The sequence below is a fragment of the Balaenoptera acutorostrata genome, chromosome 2, assembly GCF_949987535.1.
Source record: "Balaenoptera acutorostrata chromosome 2, mBalAcu1.1, whole genome shotgun sequence".
Classification (NCBI taxonomy): Eukaryota; Metazoa; Chordata; class Mammalia; order Artiodactyla; family Balaenopteridae; genus Balaenoptera; species Balaenoptera acutorostrata.
This window is the reverse complement of record NC_080065.1, coordinates 141,814,432-141,839,417: the sequence shown is the minus strand read 5'-3', so window position 1 is coordinate 141,839,417 and position 24,986 is coordinate 141,814,432. Positions and strand designations below refer to the sequence as shown.

Here is a 24,986-nt window from a genome sequence, read left to right as displayed (position 1 = left end):
CTGCTGGCTCAATAGGAGGCTGGGCCCTACTGAGAAAATGTGGGAATATGGGAGCCGGGGCATTTTCTGAGGTTTGGCAAAGAAAAACAGGAATGCGACATGACTTGAGACATTGGAAACTTGCTACAAATCTCTTATACTGAACCAATCCTGCTAGCTGACTCAGGCTACAATCAATGTCTGCCTTTAGAAACTAATTATGTACCCTGTTTAGGATGTCTCACTTAAAATCAAGCTTGGTTAAATCCACCCTGCACAAAATGATACCTTTATGAGATCTCAAGAAATAATCCTGATTCAGGAATTGGAGCATATTATTAATGTGTGACACAGATGCACATTTTTTTAATGGCGAAACAGTGTGTGTGTGTGTGTGTGTGTGTGTGTGTTTTCTGGCTGCGCCGTGAGACGTGTGGGATCTTAGTTCCCTGACCAGGGATTGAACCCACGTCCCTTGCATTGGAAGCACAGAGTCTTAACCACTGGACACCAGGGAAGTCCTGGTGTGTATGATGAATTCCCCTGAGGTCGAATCAAGGCTCACAATAGGGCAATGTTTAGATACCGATGATGACATTAAAAAAAAGACCAAACCCACAATCTCTAAAGACCAAAACATTATTGGGAAGTTATTGGTATAATTTAAGGGATGATTTGTGCCACAATCTATATCACTTGCAAGGCTGTTTTATGATAGACTCTCTACAAGTTAATTACTTAGAGATATTTTTAAAGTTTCCACTCATATACTAATTTCAGTTACCAGACCAGTTGCTAAAGGCTTTTTACATTTAATATTACCCCTAACCCTAAGTGACAGAGCTCTTAGGCAGGGGTACTTGGACTCCAAACTCCGGAAGAGGAAACACTTGCTGACTGAATTTCTCCAAAGGTAGCTGATGTTTTCCCTGCTTCTGCTGGCTACCTTCCGGTGGCTGGGTGTTTCCTCTGAGGTCTTTTAATTCCTCGCCTGTTCCTATCACCCTGGAATCCACCAAACTGCGAAGTCCTGCCTCTAGCTCTCTGACAAGTCAACCACAAGGCAAAGAGCTACTGCTGACCACCTATGACTGAAGGTCGACCCAGAAGAATGGCAGTGCATCAAGGAGGCTGGCTAGGAGCTTGGGCTCTGGACCGACAGACCTCAGCATAGGGCCCTGCTCTGCCACAGCCTAGCTTTGTGATACTGGTCAAGTTACTTAATCCCTCTGAGCCTCAGTTTCTCCCTTTGTACAATGGTGATAAGACGGCCTACCTCAAAGAGTTCCCCACGGGTAAAATGAGAAAATACATTTTCTCATGCATTGAAATGTTCTCAGTGGTTATTTCTGAGTCATAGGATTTTGACTGCTGTCTTTGAACTTTCTGATACTCTTTATGTACAACGAGCATGTACATTAAAAAAAAATAAAGCTGGGCTTCCCTGGTGGCGCAGTGGTTGAGAGTCTGCCTGCTAATGCAGGGGACACGGGTTCGAGCCCTGGTCTGGGAGGATCCCACATGCCGCGGAGCGGCTGGGCCCATGAGCCACAGCTGCTGAGCCTGCGCGTCTGGAGCCTGTGCCCCGCAACGGGAGGGGCCGCGATAGTGAAAGGCCCGCGCACCGCGATGAAGAGCGGTCCCCGCACCGCGATGAAGAGTGGCCCCCGCTTGCCGCAACTGGAGAAAGCCCTCGCACGAACCGAAGACCCAACACAGCCAAAAATAAATAAATAAATAAATAAAGTAGGGGAAAAAAAAAATTATAAAAAAAAAAAAAAAAGCAAACCTTTAAAAAAAAAAAATAATAAAGCTGTTTTAAGGGGAGAAAAAAGGAAGGAAGCATCATGCAGAGTGCAAACCTTGTCCATTACAGCCTCTGGATGAAGCTATGACCAACTCAGGAAATGGCTCCGACTCACGGACATTTTCTTCTTAATAATAATGGCTACTGTTCCTAAGCTCAGCACTACAGAGATGCGTTCGTCTCACTGCTACAACATTATCAGGTGGGTAGTATTGATATTTGCCTTTTACAGAAGAGTTAACCAAGGCCTAGGAAAGTCAGAAAATTTGTCCAAGGCCACAGAGTCAGGATTTGAACCTAGCCTGGGGACTTCAGCCCCTGGACGCCAATCAGCTTTGGGACCAAGGTGTGCTCTCTCACTGTCCCTTCACGGCCACCTTCAGGGAGGGAGCAGGGGTCCCGCTCTTGGCTGGTTTCCTCTGGCAGTGATTTACTACTGGTGTAAACCAACCAGAGACCACCTGGCCTGACAGCTGAAGGGGCTGCCGCTCAGGTGACTGCAGAGGAGTCCTGCCTGAAGGTGAAGACAGTGAGCCTGGTTGGGGTGCGATCTCCTGAGCCAAGTGTCCCCAGACGATCCGTCTCATCCACAAGGACTCACTGGCTTCTCTGGGGGCTGCTGGGGAATGGTGATGGCCTAAAGGAAAAGGATGAGCCCTGGACTTGGAGTCAGGGACCCGGGTTCCACTCCTGGCTCTGCCACTAATCAGTCACCTGGCCTGAGGAAAGCCATCCCTTCTCTCAGGATCTGTGAACCAAGAGGACTTCTAGGCCTCATATCCTCCAAGTGTCTCAACTTCTCAGATAAAAAGCTCAGGGTGAAAAATGGCACCCAGGAGCTTTAAAAATAAATTCTTGTTTTCAGGGGCAAAGGCTTGAGCTCCAGCTCGTCACTCCACAGGCCCCCTAACGCTGGTTATTTTTATTCCCCTCAAAATAACCTTTTCAAAAGGCATCTGCAAACTACTGCATTGGCCTTTCTGTGGAGAGGACGCTTTCATGCTCTGCAGGGAGTCGCCATTAGCATGCATTACAGCAGATTCTAGACAGACCTCTGGGAAAACTGAATGCCACGGGAGGGAAGCACAGAGCAAGTGTCTAGTTGAGGGACACCGGGCATTCCGAGACCCCACGCCTCACAGAGACCCTTGGCCTGGGGAGGGTCTGTGACTCACCGGGCAACTCTTTATAACTTTTTGATTATCACTGATGTGAATCAAAAGGAGACCTTCATGGGTCCACTTGGATACTTTGGCCAAGAACCAAGAAGAAAAAAGATGACTTTTAAAAATGCCTGATTTGTGTTATATGATTCAGGTCTAAATCCATCGGAGCTAGGGCTGCTGTAACAAATTACCACAAACATGGTGGCTTCAAACATTAGAATCTCTCACAGTTCTGGAGGCCTGAAATCAAGGTGCTGGCAGGGCCACGCTCCCTCCAAAGGCTCTAGGAGAGAATCCTTCCTTGCATCTTCCAGCTCCTGCAGGTCCCTGGCAGTCCTTGGCTTATGGCAGCATCACTCCAATCTCTGCTTCTGTCTTCACATGGCTTCTACCCTTTGCATCTCTCTGTATATAAATCTCCCTCTCCTTTCTCTTACGAAGACACCAGTCATTGGATTTAGGGCTCCCCCTAAATCCAGGATGATAACATTTCCAGATCCTTAACTAATTAAATTCACAAAATCCCTACCTCCAACTAAGGTCACATTCTGAGGTTCTGGGTGGACCTGAATTTGGTGAGGGGTAGGGGTGGGGAATGCTCAAACCAACTCAGTACGAGTGTTCTGGCAGTTCAGCAAGCCTCACGTGGGTTCAGGCCTGGGCAGGGGGGTGGCACTCATGTTTTCTACCTGACATCCTGATCTAGCCCAAGCGATCAGCCTTACAGATGATGAAACTGAGGCCCAGAGACTAAAAGTGTCTTGACCAGTGGCATACAACTAGGTAATGCCACAGGAGGCAAGAATAAAGAAAGAGGAGGGTATAGAGGTGGGTAAGGAGGTGGGGTGGCAGTGGGGTGGGGTGGGAGGGGATGAGGATGTAATTAGTGTTTTACTTGTGGGAAAACAGAGAACGGCAGCTTTGCATTTGCAACCACTGTCCAAAGAAGGTCTAGATGGGGAGAAAAATGATAACTAGCTTATTAGAGACACAATTTAGGAGACTTTGAAGAATTAGTACCACTCTGAGGATCAGTGTGCAGGGGATTGTTTGCCTTTTTTTTTTGGCCAAAGGAATGAGAGCTCCTCTCACTGGGCAAAAGCCTTTCCAGACTGGTCCCTGAGACATCGTGCGTACAGATGCCTGCTGGTTGCCATGGTGAATGATACTGATCTGAAGAAATGAATAATGTGAGCGTTGGGGGCGACAGTGGAATTACTCAGACAGTGGTGAGAGAGACATCAAGGAGAGCCCAGAGCAGAGGAGGGGAGAAGGCACCATCCTTCAGCTTTGGTCCACTCTGCCTCTGAGGGCTGCATTCTAACCGGATCCACTGTGAACACCAGGTAAGGGACACAAATGGCTCTTCTTGGAAATGGAAATGGCTTTTCCTTTCACACCGCTTGGAGGAGGGTCGGGCAGTAGTAATACGAACAGCTAAAAATAGGGGGGATTTAGAAACAGAAGCAGTGGAAGAGAAATAAATAATGGGAGACACTTAGTCCTAAAAGCTGTGAATGCTGCATCTTGACAGAAAGCTCTTCAAAATGCCTGCTGTAGAAAACTCAGTCTGCAAAGACAGCCAGCACAGATGTGAGGCAAACAGGAGAAGAGATTCATGACAAGAAACAGCATTCCTGATCGCTCCTGAGGGAAGGGTTTATGAGGGCTATTGCCTCTGTATCGTAAGTAATGAATTAAGCTCTTTTCATTGTGGTCCCTATTTATAGGGGTGTGGCGGGGTGGACGGGCGTGTATGAGAAGGAGACCCATGGAGGGAGCGCAGACACTCAGTGTCCTCTGCAAAGACTCTCGCTGGAGGGATCTGAGCACACCTGCCTTGTCCCTTTCATCCCCCATTTTTCTGGGAGAAAATTTCCAGCCAAACGGAAAAGAACTCCCCTTCCTGAGCAATTTAGGTCACTGTCATCCATAGAGAAGAAAAAGAAGGCCTGAAAAATCATTCACTGCTCGGCATCTTCCTGCAGCTCACTTCCTCTAGGAGCACAGGCACGAACACAGGTGGTTGGAGGGAAGCAGGGAGGAGAGAAAGCAGCTCGTAATCGCAGTCAGTGTGGCTTAACATCCAATTCAGCTTAAAATTTGATCGACTGTTTTTTCCTCTGTCACTGCAATCTGCAATGAAACCTTCTGCGTTTCGTGTGAGAGAGGAGGGGCAGAGAACTGAGATGGGTGAGATCTATCCGTGAACATACACAGGTTGACTATGGCTGTCTCTGAATTTTAGCTCAGGGGAAATTCAGTGGAGGAGAACAATCTCTCTCAAACACAGAGAATTAAAAAGAAACTAAAAAGCTCGAAGATGGCGCACTTTTAGCAAAGCAAGAGGGCTGGCGACCTGAAGAGGGCTCATTTCACGTGTCGGGAAAAAGAGCAACCCTGTCTTAGCACCAGCACCTCATTTTGCAGTAACATTCTATGACTAAACCCGGCAGCCTTGCCTTAGTAACTCCAGTGGTCACGTGGCTTTGGGTCTTGTACTTGTTAGCTGATTGCTCCTCTCAGATTGCTCATCTGTAGAATGGGAATCTAGTTCAGAGGGTGTGATGAATAAAGGATATTTATTCTTATATGTTGAGCTTCTAGTGACCTGTGACATAGCAACTGCTCGCTGTTGCTGGTTATTACCATCATTAACAGTCACAGAACCAGCAGGCATCAAACAGTAGCAGTTATGCTGGTATTCGGAGCTGATTATCTTGACCTGTGAAACTCATTTCCTGGGTAATTCAGCTTTGAAAAAAGCTAACGAATGGACGAAACATGAGCAGAGGCTTTGGGGAGAAATCAGCTGCCGCTGAGTGACGACGCAAATCTCCTCTGGCTACGGCACTTGGAGGCTAAAAACACAGTGGCCAGAATGTTCTAGATGAATGAGCTCACAGCACTTGGGGCAGAAACAGGAGTTCCAGAGGGAAATTTTAAGTGAAACAACTGCCTGACCTGGAGATCACAGACCCGTGGTGACTAACGTGGAGACTCTGAGGCTGTGCTGATTTTTTCCTTTCATTGCCTTTTTTCCCCTTCTTTTTTTAAGGTTTGGGAACAATGTTGTATTTAAAGAATCTCAGCCACGGCAGGATGAGGCTGGGGGATGTGGGTGCATCTCTCTTGGGCCTGAAGGCCCCCACCTCTGGTATGAGGCAGCCCTGATTTGAACCGTGGTTCTGCCATTTCTCGGCTCTGCTTAGCTGAGTACTGTCACCTCTTGGCCTCCATCTCTTTGTCTGTAAATCTGGGTCCATATTAGTCCCCATCTCGAATGCTCAATGCATGGTGGCTATGATTATCATAAATAAACACTTAAATGAGGAGATGACACTCTGCACTTTGATTCTGGTTTCAGAATCGAGATGAACATCGAGGTTGGGAACGTTTCTTATACGGGAGCCGTCATTTCCTGGTCGTCCTCGGAGCCCTGCCTGGAGGACTATTACCATATTATGTACAGGCCCAACTGGAACAGCATCTTCTCTGGCTATCTTCGCTACAGCTTCCACCACGAGGAGAAGGTGCCTCGAACAATCAGCTCCGCGGTGCTGCAACACCTCAACCCTTCCACTCTCTACTTCCTGTGCGTCAGCTGCAAGAAGATCCTCTTCCCCTACAGGCACTACTGCACCATGTTCCACACCCTGGATAAGAGTCCACTGGCTGCTGGAAGTTCCCTGGTGGACCCCCAGATCTCCCTTTGGGTGCTGATGGCCATTCTGCTGGCCTGCTTCACGGCAGTCTTAGCCTTCATCTGCCTCCAGTTCTGGTGTATCCGTTGCCATGAGCCTCGATGGTCTTACAGAGCCGGCCTCATGGAGGAAGCCAATGGCCTGGTGAGATGGCCAGAGGAGGCCCCGGGTCTGGGCCAGGGGGAGGAAGACCTGCAGGGGCTCCCCCTGGTGGAAGTGCCACGCAAGCACTCCGGAGCTGACGCGGAACCGGAAGCCGCAGCGGCCGAACAGGATGCCCCCGACGTGGGTGCCCTGCAGAGGGAGGGCGGTGCTCATCCTGTCGCACTGCCTCCTTTTGGGGAGTGAGAGGTGGAGGGGAGGCAGCCCACATCAGGTAGCTTAAAGCCCTCCACGCAGCAGGTCTCCGGTAAAAACGCATCTGTAGACTACCCATTCGCCTCCCCTCAAATGTCAGAGCTCTGACGCATGGACCACCTGGTTGGATGAATGCCCTTTGACAAAGCTTCTCTAGCTGGAAAACACATAACCCCCTGGTGTGCAAAGGGAGGAACACGGTGTCTCTTAGGAGTGCCCATTTAGGGTAGGGGGGCTCAGTTAGGAACTAAAAGCATTATTTCAATATTAAAACAACCATGAATATTATTATGGTATAGAAAGTGAAACCTGCATGACTTAAATAAAACACAAAACTTCCAGGAGATTTTTGAGTTGAAGATGGGCTCTTTAGTTATGCTTTCAGTCAGCTGAGGCAAACGTCCAGTCTCCTCTGCTGTTGAGGGGCATTATTTTGGAAAGATGTGAGAAGCCTTGCTCTGGAGTGTTTTCCAACTTTCAGCCAATCGCACACCACTTTATACCCCATCTTCACTTTTTTTTAAACCACAGACTATCTTTACGATTATTAACAATACCTTTTCTTTAAATTGACTCATTTTTTAAACTTATTTTAAAACATAGCCTTATGCTACTCCCCAAATGAAAAACCAGCACCCTCCTGCTATAAATAGAAGGGAAGAGATATAATAAATAGAATGAAAACAAAACAATATTAAATTTGACTTGGATACTATTGCCTACTAAGGACTCTGAGCTCAGGGCTCTCTCATCTCTGATCAAAAGGGAGATTAGCAGTCGTTGGAAAGGTATTAAAGACATATTAGCACCAACATAAGACTTGCTCCTTGATATAATCAGCAAGGTTTGAAAGAGTATTGCAAAGGGAGTTACTTTGTGAGTGACTGTTAATTCATGCCATGACTGTGAACTGTCTACAGTGCTGTCTGTAAGGGTTCCCTGATTTGAGAGAGTTGCCTTGACCAGACTGGCTGCTCTGGAGAAGACACCTGTACTCTCTCAGCATCATCCTAAGACTTTCTAAGCCCCACATTCAGGCCCAAGTGAAGGGCACTCATCTTGGTTCCTCACACTTCCCAATCTAGGGCTCCCCGACCTAGAGAAGCACCTTTTCTAATCATGCTATATTTATCCAGTCACTTCCTCTTCTAAGTCTATCTGTGCTTACTTTGTGAAAATGGGGTCAAAGGTGGCAATTTTTCATCCATCACACACAAAAAAATCTTGGCTTTTTTGCCGTTGTTGTTGAGCTACTGCACCCTTTCTGTGGTGTTCTCCCACACAAACCCGCAGGGTAAGAAACGATCTCCTACATATGTCATGGTGATGGTAAGACTTTGTGAAGGGTGTTCCCCAGTGCCCACCCCGGGTGTGGAAATGGAGCTGGAGGAGGGTGGAGATGCGTCTGCTTCAACCTCTGCTAAATCCCCAGCACGGAGAACCTGCCCAGCATCTGGCCTACAGTGGGGGCTTAAGGAATGTCTGTTTAACGAATGGCAAAGGACTGAAAGTCCAGAACAGGCACCACCTGGGAAGCTTTGTTAGTGTCAGGACTGGCATTGTGAACAAAGCAGCAAAGAGACAGGAGGAGACCACTCAGCTCTAACTCCGGCCATCTGGGATTTCCTTCAAAGCTCCACCTTCCCAACTGCTTCCTGTCTGCAAATCCCTCATCTTCACGGAGCACAAAATCCCCGAATCGCAGGATGATACCGCAATGAATCAACCGGGAACAGGAGGAGATGGGACGCCGAGACAAGGAGACCCACACACCTATTTCCCTGCTTGCCTCGTAAAGTCCCCCCCAGACTGTTCCTGCCCAGAATCCAGCCCCACCAGGTCTGCGCTCACCCTCACCCCTGCTAGTTGTGAACAAATAAAGATGAATATACTTGCAGCTGTTTCTGCCTGGATTTCACTGCTGCCTCTGTATCTCCATGCTTCTTGCTTTTCTGATTTGGGGAACACTCTTCTATCTGCTTTTGCTCACTAGTCCTCTTAGAAGTAGGACACAGGCAAGACCACTCACCTTGGACCCATAGAGGTAATAAGGCTGGACGTTGGCAGGTTTATCTCTTTGCGGTTCTTGGGTGAAAGGAATGGCAGTTCGGACAAAACTAGTAGAAGAAAAGAGATGGGGCGGCAGTTAACTGGGTCCTAATATTATTCTTCACGGGACATGATATAGCGGGAGCCCTTCCTGATCAGGTGCAACCACACTGTTTCTTAGGCGGTGGCCTATACAGGTACTTCTGACAGACTCCCGTTTAACTCCTATCTCCTCTTCATAGATGGGAACACTGTAATCCAGGTTCACAGGCTCGACTCTGGGCTTGCAGCTGCTCAGACAGTGGTCAAGAAAGTCGAGAACAGGGTGGGCCTGAAAACAGCCTTCTCCAGGGCTTGGACCCTCCACCCTCAGTTTGGTTTCCTCAAGAGCAGAGTGCTGCAAACTCTTTCTGTAAAGGCCCAGATAGCAAATATGTTCCGCTTTGCCAGCCAGATGGTCTCTGTCACAACTACTCAACTCTGCTGTAGCATGGAAGCACCCATAAACATGCTCATAAACCGTAAATGAGTGAGCATGGATGGCAGAGTTCCAATAAAACTTTGTGAATTTCAAATAATTTCTACTTGTCACCAAATTATAATTCTTTGGATTTTTTCCCTAGCCATCTCAAAATATCAATACCATTCTTAGCTCACGGGCTGAACAAAAAGAGCTGGCAACTAGGGGTGGGTGCCTTGTGGGCTGGAGTGTGCAGATCTCTGCACAAGAGGATTGAAAGTTCCAAATCTTTAGAGAACCGCAAGTCCATCTTGCTAAGTGTGTGGATTCCTCCCAGACCCTTCCGTGACTCTGGCACATACTTATTCTATGCTGGCCGTGAGCCAGGCCCTGATGACACTGAGAGGGCTCATCTGGAGGAGACAGCTGGCTGCTTCTACTGCCACCCCCACTCTGCTTTGCACAGAGACTCCCTTACCGGTTGGTGGACCCATTGTAGCAGTAGTTGGGGAGAAAGTCGAAGTTCAGCTCCCAGAAGACGTGCAAGGTGATGCGGCCGTAGGGGGCAGACACGTTGTGATTGGCCTCCCGGAACATGGCATCGAAGCTGTCCAGGGTCATGTGCTTACACAGCAGCCGGTGTGTGAGCCGGTTGATCTCCAGCAGCCACTCCAGCTCCTGCCCAGAGAGAGAGCCCGCGGCTGCTGAGGACTTACACATGCGCCTTGCACGCAGGCACCATTATCTGACAGATGCCTTTCATGCAGGTGAGGGCCCCTCAGACAACTTCATAACGGCCAGCATGGGACTAGGACCGCTACAGTAGTATGCGACATTCCCTTCTTCTGAGTGAAGGAAGTACCAGACCATGCCCAGGGAGGCTGCATGCCTGCCCACAGAAGGGGACCACAGACCATGTGCAAATCCCTTGTCTGCACCCCCTTGGGTAGAAAAGCATGACTACTTGCTCTCCAGCTTCTAGGTTAGTAAGGAAAAAGCCTGTCCCTCTGAGCTGCAAGTAAAGTAAAGGAAAGTTGTGAACATCCATCCATCACCAGAGGCTCTATCTCCACCCTGCAGAAAGCAATCAAAAGAGCTACCACCTACTAAGTACTTACAATTAGGTTGGACCATGTGAAACTACTGTTTTTTAGGTCAAACACCACTCAATGTTAGTAATTTTTTTTTTTTTTAAAGATTTATTTTTTTATTGATTGATTGATTGATTGATTGCTATGTTGGGTCTTCGTTTCTGTGCTAGGGCCTTCTCTAGTTGTGGCAAGCGGGGGCCACTCCTCATCACGGTGCGCGGGCCTCTCACCATCGCGGCCCCTCCTGTTGCGGAGCACAGCTCCAGACGCGCAGGCTCAGTAATTGTGGCTCACGGGCCCAGCCGCTCTGCGGCATGTGGGATCTTCCCAGACCAGGGCTCGAACCCGCGTCCCCTGCATTAGCAGGCAGACTCCCAACCACTGCGCCACCAGGGAAGCCCAATGTTAGTAATTTTTTATGGTTCAGTCTAATACATGCCAAGCAGTATTCTAAGCACTTTATATGTGTTAACTCACTTCATGCTCAAAAACCCCTATAAGGTCAGCATGATGGCTGTTCTTACTGTATACATATAGAAACTAGGCTTTAAGAAGTGCAGTAACTTGGCTTCAAATCCAGGAAGCTGGGCTCCAAAGTTCACATTCTTAACAGTTGTATACTACAGAAATTTAAAAAAACAGCTGTGGGCAGAACGTTCCCTCCTCTGGACTCCTCCTGTGCCCCTCAGTCACACAGGGGTTGGTTACACATGTTGGCAAAGGTTTGGCTGCAAGCTGTGGACCAAGGACGTGCATGAGCTGTGGGCCCTGGTCATTTGAAATCCAACCTTCAGGCAGAGAACAGGAGCAGAGTGGATAATATCTGGACAGAGCAGGTCACTGCACTTGCTAGGAAGTAAAAAGGATAAAATCCTTTGGACTGGCTTTAGTTCCTTGCTGTATTGCTATCAAAGAGAATCAAAGCACAATCCTGTGCAGAAAGCATCTCTGTGATGCTCTAGGACACTCCTATACTGTAGTGGTTAAGCCAACTTTTGAGATGGGTATGACTGCCCCTGTTTCATAGAGGGGAAAACCGAGGCTCAGAGGGTGAAGTAACTTGCTCAGGGTCATAGAGCGAATACAGAACAGGGCTTAGGATGTGATCCCAGGTCTTCTGACTCCAAATCACGTGTGTTTGGCCCCTGTGACACAGCTGCCTGGAATAAAGGAGCAATGACTGAGAAAGCCCTTTGAAAAGTAAAGATGGCTTTACAACATAAAAGCTAAAAGAACGTCGGCAAAGGCAGTTCCCCAGAGCGTGGCCAGGAGGTGGGATGGTCAGAGGGCCAGCTGTAAGAGCTGGGCCTTGGAGCCCAGTTGTCTACAGTCATAGGAGGTGGCCTCACACCAGAGATTCAATTTTATTCTCATCAGCCACAAGACCCCTCTGACTCTGGTTGGGGTCCAGAGTGTGGTAGACCCAGACCACGCTTCCAATCTTGAAGCTTCGTCTCTCTGAAACTCAGATTCTGTGGCTCTAAATCGGGGGCAAAATACTATATCAAAGTGAGACAAGCAGGGGGAGGAGGGAGCCCCGGGCTGGGCTGTCCGTGGCAAATTGGAGAGCCGCTGCCAGATAAAGGTGGAGCGGCTACTTCACGCCATCTGATTATTTGTTACTACGTCGGAATGGGGCTTAGTGATGGCAGATCCTGCCATCTCTTGAAAGAAGGCCAAAGTCTGGATTGCAATTCTGGAATGGTAGCTGGAAGAGTAAGTTTCCAGTCACTGCGCACCGTGAAGTAAATGAAGGGTGGAAATGCAGAATCAACTGTCTGCTTCCATCTCTTGGGGCCTAGCTAGCTGGATGGCATTTTTGTTCCTATTCACTTAGGGTGGGTAAGTAAGTAAGTAAAAGTAAGTAAGTAAATAAATAAATAAATGCAATGAATGTGCATGATTTTATTTCTAAGATCACTGAGTCCCTTAGCACATGGAGGTGCCCTGTTACCATGAAGAGAGCTACAGATGACAAACTGGGATTGAACAATTTCTGTTCTAATGTTCTGTGATTTTAACGGTCTCAAAGATGTGCATCAGAGACTGAAGGAGAGAGGGCTCAACTCCGCTGATATGGGGGTGCTGGAAATGTAGGTCCACTTCTTCCGCCATGCCACAGGAGTTTTTATTACGTAATACAAACTGTGTTTTGCATCAGCCGTGTACTTCCAGCCTTTCAATCAGAAGAGGGCACTTGCCTGAGGGATGCAGGGCTCAGTGCATCAAGGCACAGAGGTTTAGAAGGCCACAGGGGTGGTCCACGTGCCTTCTGAGAGGATGTCAGCTCTCTGTAGTAAAGCCGATTTACTGGGGGGCAACACAGAGAAGCAGCACTGGGGAAACAAAACACCCAAATGGGCAACTTCTGTGAAGTAGTGGAAAGGGCTTTTCCACGGGAACCAGAAAACTTGAGTGTCAGCCGCACTTGGCCGTTAACCAGCTCTGTGGTCCAGGCGGGCCAGGAGAATAGGGGTCTCAAACTCAGGCACAGCAAGGCCTGGTAGGTCATCTCATGAATGAATTGTGCCACAGGGCCTGCGGCAAACCCAGGAGAGCCCAGCCCAGCTGATGGGAAAGTCTAGTCATTTCTAGGCAATTGCTGCCATCTGGAAAGGCTGGTCTGAGGTTGCCAGAGCTTCTGCAGTTTTATTCGAATTCTTCCAAGTGTTAAGTGTTGGCTCCAAATTTAAAATATGCTTCGCAGCCTAAACAAAACACAGCCTGCAGGCTGCCAGCTCTCAACTTTGGCATCAGATCCCTCCGAGAATCTATTTGCTCAGCTGCGTAGGATGAGGGCCACCGACCAATGAAATCTCTGCAACCCTCCCAACTGGGCATCAAGCCACCCCCTCCCCTATCTCAGGACGGAACTTCTAAGGTGGAGGGAAGGGCTGAGGGGAGCACATCCTTTGCTTTGTTTCTCAGAAGAGGCAGAAGGCTTCTCAGCCAAGGCAGTGGGGGCCTCCTGACCCTACAGGAGAGAGCATCCCTGGGCTCTCCTCTTCATGGGCTTCATGGGAAGTGGCTACTCTCCTGGGGGATGTTGCCCTCACCTGACAAACACAGGCTTTCACTGTTTGTTTTGATTCTGTTCCCAGCTAAAAGAACATTCAGTGCCTTTCAAGGGCTGGGAAGAGGCCATAGATACCCACACACACCCCAAAACCAGTTTTTCCATAAGATATGCTCATTCATTACTGGAAAACTAGAAGATACAGATAAACAAAGAAGATAAAAACAAAAATCCCACCTCTTGGAGATAATCACTGTTAACATTTGGCAAAGAAAAATATTTCTTAAAGTAGATCTCCCAGAAGAACTTGTGCTATATCATAGTCTCTCAAAGTCAGTGACCCAGTACTTAGGTGGGCAGTTGGGTCAAGTTCTCTTGGAAATGCTTCTGAGAATCTACCCTGAGAGCACCTCATTTGTAGCTCAAAATTTCTATGTTTCTCTTTTTTCATAAGCTATTTTCTTTAAGTGCAAGGAACTATGCAAAGCTCTTTCCAGGCAGTATCTCATTTCATCCTTTCGACACGTCTATGAGGTGGATTCTAACATTTCCTCCACTGTACTACAGGCTTGCAGTATAAGTAACTCACCCAAGATCACCCAGCTAGTTAAGTGGCGGGGCCAGGACTGGGACCCCAAGGTCTTTCTGATGCTAGAGTCCTAGTTCTTAGTCCCTTTTTCTTTCTTTCTTTCTTTTTTTATTTAATTTTTTTTAACTTATTTTTTGGCTGCATTGGGTCTTTGTTGCTGCGCGCGGGCCTTTTCTAGTTGGGGTGAGTGGGGGGGGCTACATTTTGCTGTTGTGCGCAGGCTCCTCATTGCGGTGGCTTCTCTTGTTACTAGGCACGCGGGCTTCAGTAGTTGCAGCGCACAGGCTCAGTAGCTGTGGCACACGGGCTTAGTTGCTCCGTGGCATGTGGGATCTTCCTGGAACAGGGATCGAACCCATGTCCCCTGCATTGGCAGGCGAATTCTTAACCACTGCACCACCAGGGAAGTCCCAGCCCCTTTTTAAAAAACCACTTTGTCCATTAAAAAAAAAACAAACCCTTTTTATTTTGAAATAATTTTAGACTTACAAAGAAGCTGTGAAAACTGCAGACTTCCTGCATATTCCTGACCCAGTTTCTCCAATGTTAACCTCTTACATAAGTTACCTAAAGTAGGAAACTAACATTGGTACAATTCTATGAACTAAATGACAGACCTTATTCAAATTTCATCATTTTTCTCCACAAAGGTTTTTTTTTTTTTTCCATTTTAGGGTTCAATCCAGAATTCCACATTGCACTGAGTTGTCATGTCTCCTTAGTCTTTTCCAATCTCTAACAGATTTCAGTATCTCTTTGTCTTTTATGTTCTGGATGCTTTTGAAAAGCATTGTTCATTTCTGAATGCCATTTGACTTGGGTTTATTTGATATATTCTCATGCTTAGATTGAGATTATGCATACATATCAGGGGATACATGAATATACCTTATTTCTGGTGATATTAACCTTTCATGCTTGGTTAAGATGGTGTCTGCTATGAATGGATAAAGAAGAGGTGGCACATATATACAATGGAATATTACTCAGACATAAAAAGAAACAAAATTGAGTTATTTGTAGTGAGGTGGATGGACCTAGAGTCTGTCATACAGAGTGAAGTAAGTCAGAAAAAGAAAAACAAATACCGTATGCTAACACATATATATGGAATCTAAAAAAAAAAAAAAGGTTCTGAAGAACCTAGGGGCAGAACAGGAATAAAGACACAGACGTAGAGAGTGGACTTAAGGACACGGGGAGGGGGAAGGGTAAGCTGGGACGAAGTGAGAGTGGCATGGACATATATACACTACCAAATGTAAAATAGATAGCTAGTGGGAAGCAGCCACATAGCACAGGGAGATCAGCTCAGTGCTTTGTGACCACCTAGAGGGGCGGGATAGGGAGGGTGGGAGGGAGACGCAAGAGGGAGGGGATATGGGGATATATGTATACGTATAGCTGATTCACTTTGTTATACAGCAGAAACTAACACAACATTGTAAAGCAATTATACTCCAATAAAGATGTTAAAAAAAAGAGAAAACATAAATATAATAACATATATTCTGCAAAAAAAAAAAAAAAGATGGTGTCTGCTAGATTTCCCCATTGTAAAATTAGTATTCTTCCATTCGCAATTAATAAATATCTTGAAGGAGATAATTCAAGACTATGTAAGAATGCTTTTTCTTCTCTAAGTTTTTTTAAAAGTTTTGAGTAATTTTAAAACTTTGGTGAAATATAGATAACATAAAATTTACCATTTTAACCCTTTTTAAATGTACACTTCTGTGGCATTAGATGCATTCATATTGTTGTGCCACCATCACCACCATCCACCTCCAGAACTTCTTAATCTCCCCAACTGAACCTCTGTACCCATTAAGCACTAACTCCCTATTCCTTGGCAAACACCACTGTACTTTCTGTCTCTATAAATCTCATTATTCTAGAAACCTCATAATAAGAAGAATCATAAAATACTCTTCTCAAAGTTCTGCCCGCTAATTTTAGCATCTGTTACTGGATCTTGCCTGCAACCATTACTACTGTGGTGTTCTAGTGGTGATTTTCTACTTCTCTCATTCCTTCTACTCACCTGCTTTTGAAGCATTAAAAGCTTCCTTTGATTCACTGAAAGACTGATCAATCAAGTTATTCTAATTCTTGGAAAGAATTAGCAGAGAGTAGTTCAAATTGCTGATTAATAAAAGAAGGTAGCAGGCCTGTCCCATGCTTGTGCATCAGGAACAACTATATAATTTGCAAGTCCCAGCACAAAATGAAAATGTGGGGACCCTTGTTAGAAAATGATTAAGAATGCCAAGATGGTGATAGCAGAGCATTAAACCAGTCAAGAGCCTCTGTGGGCTCTAGACTACTGCATACCCACAAAGCTGACGGTGCTGTTTGTAACCTTCCCTAGTTTGTTAGGACCAGCCAGCTACTTTCTGGAGCTGTAGAATCCTAAAGGACAAGCAGCTGTGCCCCAGGGCTGGCCATTTCTAGAGATTTCAAGATCCCCTCTCCACTCCCATCCTCTAGGCAACCAGGAAGGTAAGATTACTCTTATTCTTTTTAAATCTTTTTTTTTTTTCCCCGTCTCATTCAGATGAGAAAGAGACCCGTTGCTTCTCTGTAACTAGCTCAGTACCAGGCTAACAACAACCCCCAATGAGGCTTCTAGTCTGAGAAGTCCCAGAGCAGAACTCACAAGGGCACCCATCTCTTACCACGATGGAGGTCAGGTCCTCACTCTCAAAGCGGCTGATGGCCTGGTCCAAGGATTTATACATGGCGGCAGAGATGCGCTGGGTAATGAGTCTGTTCAAGTCAATTGATCTACCCAACAGCTGCATGGAAGAGAGAGAGAGAGGGAGACACAAGGTTACTTAAGGTTTGTTTGCACAGGCACGTGACAACTAAATGCAATGCACTGATAGGAAATTGTACTAAAATTATAAAGAACATGACCAGGACAAATAGGGACTCTATGAAGAAAACAGTATTATTAAATTTCCTGAGTATGATAATTCTATTTGGATGATGAAAGGATGTCCTTGTTCTTAGGAGATACATGCTGAGGTATCAGTGGTAAAGTGTCATATGTCTCCAACTTACTTTCAACTGGCTCAGAAAAAAGTATGTATATTAAAATATATATTTTAATATAGTGGGTTGGCCAAAAAGTTCATTTGGTATTTTTCTGTAAGATGTTATGAACATTTTGGTCAACGTAATATTTATATGAAAATATGTTTTTAAAATTATATATACTATAAACATATATTTAAACTACACTTACTATATTTATGAGAGAGAAAAAAAACATACATGAGTAAAAGAAAGTGAATCAAATGTGGTTAAAACATGAATAATCATGAATCTGGCTACAAAGTATATCTGTGTGTTTACTGTGTTATTCTTTGATGAACACAGATGTCAAAATCCTGAACAAAATACCAGCAAACAGAATCCAACAGCACATTAAAAGGCTCATACACCATGATCAAGTGGGATTTATCCCAGGGAAGCAAGGATTCTTCAATATATGCAAATCAATCAACGTGATACACCTCATTAACAAATTAAGGAATAAAAACCATATGATCACCTCAATAGATGCAGAAAAAGCTTTTGACAAAATTCAACACCCATTTATGATAAAAACTCTCCAGAAAATGGGCACAGAGGGAACGTACCTCAACATAATAAAGGCCATATATGACAAACCCACAGCAAGCATCATACTCAATGGTGAAAAACTGAAAGCATTTCCACTAACATCAGGAACAAGACAAGGATGTCCACTCTTACCACTCTATATAGTTTTGGAAGTTTTAGCCACAGCAGTCAGAGAAGAAAAAGAAATAAAAGGAATCCAAATTGGAAAAGAAGAAGTAAAACTGTCACTGTTTGCCGATGACATGATACTACACATAGAAAATCCTAAAGATGCCACCAGAAAACTACTAGTGCTAATCAATGAATTTGGTAAGGTTGCAGGATACAAAATGAATGCACAGAAATCTCTGGCATTCCTATAGACCAACAATGAAAAATCAGAAAGAGAAATTAAGGAAACACTCCCATTTACCATTGCAACAAAAAGAGTAAAACACCTAGGAGTAAACCTGCCTCAGGAGGCGAAAGACCTGTACTCAGAAAACGATAAAACAGTGATGAAACAAATCAAAGATGACATAAACAGATGGAGAAATATACCATGTTCTTGGATTGGAAGAATCAATATGGTGAAAATGATTAGACTACCCAAAGCAATCTACAGATTAAATGCAATCCCTATCAAACTACCAATGGCATTTTTCACAGAACTAGAACAAAAAATTTCACAGTTTGTATGGAAACACAAAAGACCCTGAATAGCCAAAGCAATGTTGAGAAAGAAAAACAGAGCTGGAGGAATCAGGCTCCCTGACTTCAGACTATACTACAAAGCTACAGTAACTAAGACAGTATGGGACTGGCACAAAAACAGAAATATAGATCAATGGAACAGGATAGAAAGCCCAGAGGTAAACCCACACACATATGGTCACCTTATCTTTGATACAGGAGGCGAGAATATACAATGGAGAAAAGACAGCCTCTTCAGTAAGTGGTGCTGGGAAAACTGGACAGCTACAGGTAAAAGAATGAAATTAGAACACACCCTAACACCATACACAAAAATAAACTCAAAATGGATTAAAGGCCTTAGTGTTAAGGCCAGACACTATAAAACTCTCAGAGGAAAACAAAGGCAGAACACTAGATGACATACATCACAGCAAGATCCTTTTTGACCCACCTACTAGAGAAATGGAAATAAAAACAAAAATAAACAAATGGGACCTAATGAAACTTAAAAGCTTTTGCACAGCAAAGGAAACCATAAACAATACAAAAAGACAGCCCTCAGAATGGGAGAAAATATTTGCAAACAAAGCAACTGAGAAAGGATTAATCTCCAAAATATACAGGCAGCTCACGCAGCTCAATATCAAAAAATCAAACAACCCAATCCAAAAATGGGCAGAAGACCTAAATAGACATTTCTCCGAAGAAGATATACAGATTGCCAACAAACACATGAAAGGATGCTCAACATCACTAATCATTAGAGAAATGCAAATCAAAACTACAATGAGGTATCACTTCACGCAGGTCAGAATGGACATTATTAAAAAATCTAGAACCAATAAATGCTGGAAAGAGTGTGGTGAAAAGGGAACCCTCCTGCACTGTTGGTGGGAATGTAAATTGATACAACCACTATGGAAAACAGTATGAAGGTTCCTTCAAAAACTAAAAATAGAACTACCATATGACCCAGCAATCCCACTACTGGGCATATACCCGGAGAAAACCATAATTCAAATAGAGACATGTACCATGATGTTCATGGCAGCACTATTTACAATAGCCAGGACATGGAACCAACCTAAATGTCCATTGACAGATGAATGGATAAAGAAGATGTGGCACATATATACAATGGAATATTACTCAGCCATAAAAAGAAACGAAATTGAGTTATTTGTAGTGAGGTGGATGGACCTAGGGTCTGTCATACAGAGTGAAGTAAGTCAGAAAGAGAAAAACAAATACCGTATGCTAACACATATATATGGAATCTAAAAAAAAAAAAAAAAGGTACTGATGAACCTAGTTGCAGGGCAGGAATAAAGAGGTAGACACAGAAAATCGACTTGAGGACATGGGGTGGGAGGGCGAAGCTGGGGCGAAGTGAGAGTATCTTCGACATATATACAGTACTGAATGTAATATAGTTGGCTAGTGGGAAGCAGCAGCATAGCACAGGGAGATCGGCTCGGTGCTTTGCGATGACCTAGAGGGGTGGGATAGGGAGGATGGGAGGGAGGGGATATGGGGACATGTGTATGCATATGGCTGATTAGCTTTGTTGTGCAACAGGAACTAACACAGTATTGTGAAGCAATTATACTCCAATAAAGATATATTAAAAAAAAAAAGTTGAGGAAAAATACGATGCATTCAGACTGTAGAAAGAGGCTCAGGACACACTCTGGTACCCCATGCATTGCTGACATCCTGAATCTACCCTTGAAGTTCTTCCTGTATCAGTCCTGTGCCCCAGTTCAGAGTCACCAGGGAGTAGCCATCCCCCCAGCGAGGGCCTACCGTGTACCTTTACGGGGATGAATTTAAAAGCATGAGGAGAAGGGCTGACTACAGGCTGGAAAATATAGCTTAGGATAATTTCCACTGGGGTACACGTGGACATTACTGCAGATGCTACGTAGATAGCAATAAACATTTATTGAGTACCTGTTGCGTGCACTGCACTTTGCTAGGTGCCCAAGGATTATTCTTAACTATTTAATTTTTTTATGCTTCCCTTTTGGGAGAGATTTTCCACCAACTGACTAAGGCTCCTTATAGCACACACAAAGCCCTCAGGATTAATGTCCTGTGACTAATTCTAGCTGCACTGGTAACTGATAGCTGTAATCTTCTGAGAGGCTGAAGGAAAAACTCTCTTTGAGCCCTTACTGTTGGCAGAGGTGAAAATGTTTTTTCCTCTTACGATTCTCCATTTCTCTTAGATTTCTCAGAGCAATGGGAATATCCAGGGTTTCCAGGGTAAATCCTCTCCTCTTTATCCAGGGCAAATCCTCTCCTCTTTATCCAGGGCATCTTCTCAGTCTCAGCCCTGCTTCCCTTCACCCAAGTCTTCTCCACAAACACGTGAACCACAGGATAAGCATGCAGAGGTCACAGCATGAAGGGCATTTCAACACTGTGCGGCTGACAGCAGGGCTTAGGAGTAGGATGCAAGGTCTGCTGGAGCATCTATTTTTGTCTGCCAGGCTCACATGAACATTTTTAAGCAGGGATATGTTTCTAGCTCCTGGCAGAATTTCCTCTACATCTGGGGTCAAATGTTAACAGAGACTAACTCCACAAAAACAAACCATAATGGGCTCTGTTCAGGGGTAGATATACGCATTTCTGAACATTAGTCCCGACTGAAGGAGGTGGGCTGCAGCTTATGACGGGAGGACAAAGGCTTTGGTGGCCGCTACTCATCAGAGGTGAAAGGCAGCTGGGCTGAGAAGCCTAGAACTTGAACCAAAGGAAGCCCAATGCCTCTTGACTGTAAGATTCTGAGGGGGTGTTATATCCACAGTCAGCAGCCCACGCGGGGCAATACCCAGGGAAGATGGTAAGCAGTCCTGATTTCCAATCTCTAGGCTAACGTCACAGTTCCTCTCTCCTGCCCATTCCACCTCTGTCACCATACCTGGACGTGTCTCTGCTTCAACAGCGTTTCGTAGCGGTTGGATGGTGGGTATGGAATGATGACTCCATAATTCTTACATTCAGCCCTAAAACGTTTATCCAACAGGACACTGGAAGGGATAAAAGTGAAATAAGCCAGTAAACATGACGGTAGATGGTGATCAATCACCCAGCCATGTGTATTTCAAACCACAGGATCTACTCATGAAGTGCTATCTTATATATTTTAAATATTTTTTTCTGATCTAGAGCAAAGTTCTTCTAATTTTTTTCAGCCCAAAAAGCTCAATATGTGAAATAGAATTTCTGCGTTAAAGACAGGCAACACAGAAGTTGAGATGCTTTCTTGCTTTTATTCATTCACCATAAAAGCAATTGAGTGCCTGCTTAGTATATCCCAGGAAACATTCTAGGTACCGAGGATACAAAGTTCTTGTCCTTATGGAGCTTACGTTCTAGTAAAGAGAGACTGAAAATAAATAAATAAGCAGAGGAATAAAATAATTTCAGATAATAGTAAATACCTGTATAGTATTTACTATTCACCAGGCATACACGTACATGCAAAGAGTCCTTTTTAATCTCACAACAATCCTATGAATTAGATGTTCTATTATGATGTTTTACACTGAGCCATGGATTGCAGAGTAATAAGTGCTCTGAAAATAATAAAACAGGATCATTTGGTGTTAGGAGGTCAGGGAAAGCCTCTCTAAAGAGGTTCTGTTGGACAGAGACCTAAATGCTAAAAATGGAAAGATCTGGGGGAAGAATCTTTCAGGCATGATTAGCTTGGTACGTTCAGAAAAAGGAAAAATGGTCAGTGTAGATAAGGGGCAGGTGTGCTGGAGAGTATGGTGCAAAAATGAATTTATAAAGTTAGTCTAGGGGCCAGACCATGGGGGACGATATAAGCCACAGTAAGGAGGTTAGATGTTTTCTAGATGTAATTGAAGCCACGGAAAGGTTTTAAGCAGGAAAGTGACATCATCTAAATCTACACTGTCCAATACATTAGCCACCCACCAGGTGAGTTTACTGAGCACCTGAAACGTGGCGGGTCCAGGCTGAGATGTGCTATTAGCATAAAATACACACTAGATGTTGAAGACTTAGGAAAAAAACATTGAAAACTATTTCCTTAATAATTTTTTATTGGTTACATGTTGGAATTATAATATTTTAGATATAATGGATTATATAAAATATAGTATTAAATTAATTTTTAAAATATGGCTACTAAAACATTTAAAATTACATCTGTGACCCAACATTTGTGATTGCATTATATTTCTGATGGAAAGCAATGATCTAGATCACTCTGCCCCTCCTGTGCTCTCTCTGACTCTCCCAACTTCTCGAAATCTCCCCCAACTTCCCGTATCTTTGACAAACCACAGACCTTATAAGGAGGGATATAGATTAAGATTCCTATTTCAGATAAGGATATTTTGTAAACTAAATATATAGAGGACCCAGGGTTTGACAAGTCTGAGTTTGTTTACACAGACCATGGACCAGCATATCTGAAAATTATCTTAGAGAAGCTGGAAGCCCAGCTCACTGTTAGAACCCCACGCAATTCAATCCAGACACTTGTGAAGTGACTCCTTTGTGAAAGGCTGTGTTCTCTGCGCTTTCCCTGAAACCCTATGCATATGCTTTCTATAGTTTACATCCTTAAGAGCCATTCACTTCATTTAATGCACATTCTGTGTTAACAGACACTTGTGCATCTGTACACCACCTCCTGTCTGAAATACATCAGAACAACTCAAGTTGTTGAAAGCAAAACAAAGCAAATTTTTATTGTAGGGAAAAAAGGTAACAATCCTAGAAATTACTGGTCAGTACATTTGGATTTCCAATAAAAAGGGAAATATCTCTATCTCTATCTATCTATCTATCTCTGTAGGCAGGTTTTTTTTGACCAGTACTATTATGGGTTCCTCGAACCCAGGAATTCTCAGGGGTCTAAATCAACCCATACTGACAATACGAATGAGCCTGTAAAACTTGACATGCCCAGACCTCTCCTCTTCCTTGGCCTTCTGTCTGGCCTTCATACTCCCATTCTTGCTCACCTCCAATCCATTCTCTACAGTTTAATGTTTTTAAAAGATCAAACTTCTAAAAATAAAAATCAAACTGGGTCACTGTCATACTTTGGAAACTATCCCGTGGTGTTCCACTCCTCCTAGGACAAATGCCTACAAGGCCGCAAGACCTGGGCCCCGCCTACCTGCCCAGCTTTACCGTGCAGCCTGCCCACTCTGTGGTCCGTGAATGAGACATTTACGTGTACTAATTCACATTAATCCTCTCAACAGCCCTACAAAGTAGAAGTAGGCATGCTCTTCATCTTATGCTTCTGTCACAGGGACTTTGCACAAGTAGTTTGTTTTGCCTGCAATTTCTAGCCCTACTCTTCACCCAGTTTTACTTAATTAAGTCCTATCAACTTCAGATGTGAACTCAAATGTTACTTTCTCAGGACAGCCCTTCCAGTCACCCATCCCAAAGACTAGTTCAGGTTTAACTGTCATATATTCCCCTTAGCTTGTCCTTCATAGCAACCTCCCTTGTCACTGTGCATTCAGTAGTTTTTATTAATGTCTGTTTTCCTACTAGACTGTAAGCTCCATGAGATCTAGCACCACATCTGCCTATTTTCCTTTCTCCTACATTCTAGCACCAAATCCAGGCTCACGGAATCACTCAGATTTCCTTAGGTCCTAAAGGAGAAGGGAGGTTTTGCAACAGAGAACCTTGCCTTCCAGGTGGCAATCTTAGGAAGGTTTGCTGCACATAGCCCTGGGGCTCTCATACCTGCCAGCCATTGCTTTGTAGTAAGCAAAGATCTGGTCCGCCAGCTTGTAGACAAACTGATCAAAACACAGGTTCACCTGGTGAAGAAGAAGCAGGAAATGTCAATGGTGTCTGTCGGCTTTATTAGAGAAATTTCAGCAACTGAAGGGGGCAGTGGTGCATGACTGCCTGAAGTGTGAGGTGAAGCAAGATGCTTTGCAGGAAAAAAAAAAGAAGGTTCTGTGGCCAACTAAGTTTGGGAAGTCTGATCCCTTGCTCTCAAGGTCCTCAACAGGCACAAAGAAAGCAAAATTCAAAAAGCTGTTGAGGAACCACTGTCCCCACTGGTCCCCTCCTGGCTGTTACAAGGTGCCTGCCCAGGGGGAATGCCACAGATAGGGCTTCACATCCTGTAATTACACATATCAGTCCCCTCATCTCTCCCGATAGAATTTCTTGTCTTTTCCTTTTATTTTACTTTACCTTGCTTTGCAAATGAAGAAGTTGATGGTCATTAAAATTTTTAAAACCTCTTTTTAAAACCAGTTTGCTTAAAAATCTTTGGTTTTTAATGCATAAGAGACCGTCTTGCCTTTTCAGTGTTTCATCATGTCAGTGGCAGAATGTGATGCTCAGGTAAGAAGAAAGTTCACAGCAGACACAGAGGATCGAAACCAAATCCTCCAACGATGGCAAGAGCAGGGAACGGCCAAAGGTGGGGCGTTAA

General features: G+C 44.7%; 2 protein-coding genes across 9 annotated transcripts in view; one reads left to right on the top strand and one right to left on the bottom strand.

Moving 5' to 3' along the window:
• Positions 1–24,986, bottom strand: part of CYFIP2 (cytoplasmic FMR1 interacting protein 2) — a 130,917-nt gene that overhangs the window by 44,665 nt on the left and 61,266 nt on the right. For all 8 annotated transcript variants that reach the window (XM_057540560.1, XM_057540557.1, XM_057540556.1 and 5 more), the window contains 5 exons: positions 24,281–24,357; positions 21,453–21,561; positions 16,897–17,016; positions 10,001–10,200; positions 9,043–9,130 (listed from right to left, as the gene is read on the bottom strand). In XM_057540560.1, coding sequence (XP_057396543.1) covers positions 9,043–9,130; positions 10,001–10,200; positions 16,897–17,016; positions 21,453–21,561; positions 24,281–24,357 — 594 coding nt within the window. The remainder of the gene's footprint in view (positions 1–9,042; positions 9,131–10,000; positions 10,201–16,896; positions 17,017–21,452; positions 21,562–24,280; positions 24,358–24,986) is intronic.
• Positions 4,230–7,004, top strand: FNDC9 (fibronectin type III domain containing 9). The gene is made up of 2 exons (XM_007165540.1): positions 4,230–4,298; positions 6,320–7,004. The coding sequence occupies exon 2, from the start codon at positions 6,327–6,329 to the stop codon at positions 7,002–7,004; it is 678 nt and encodes a 225-aa protein (XP_007165602.1). The 5' UTR covers positions 4,230–4,298; positions 6,320–6,326.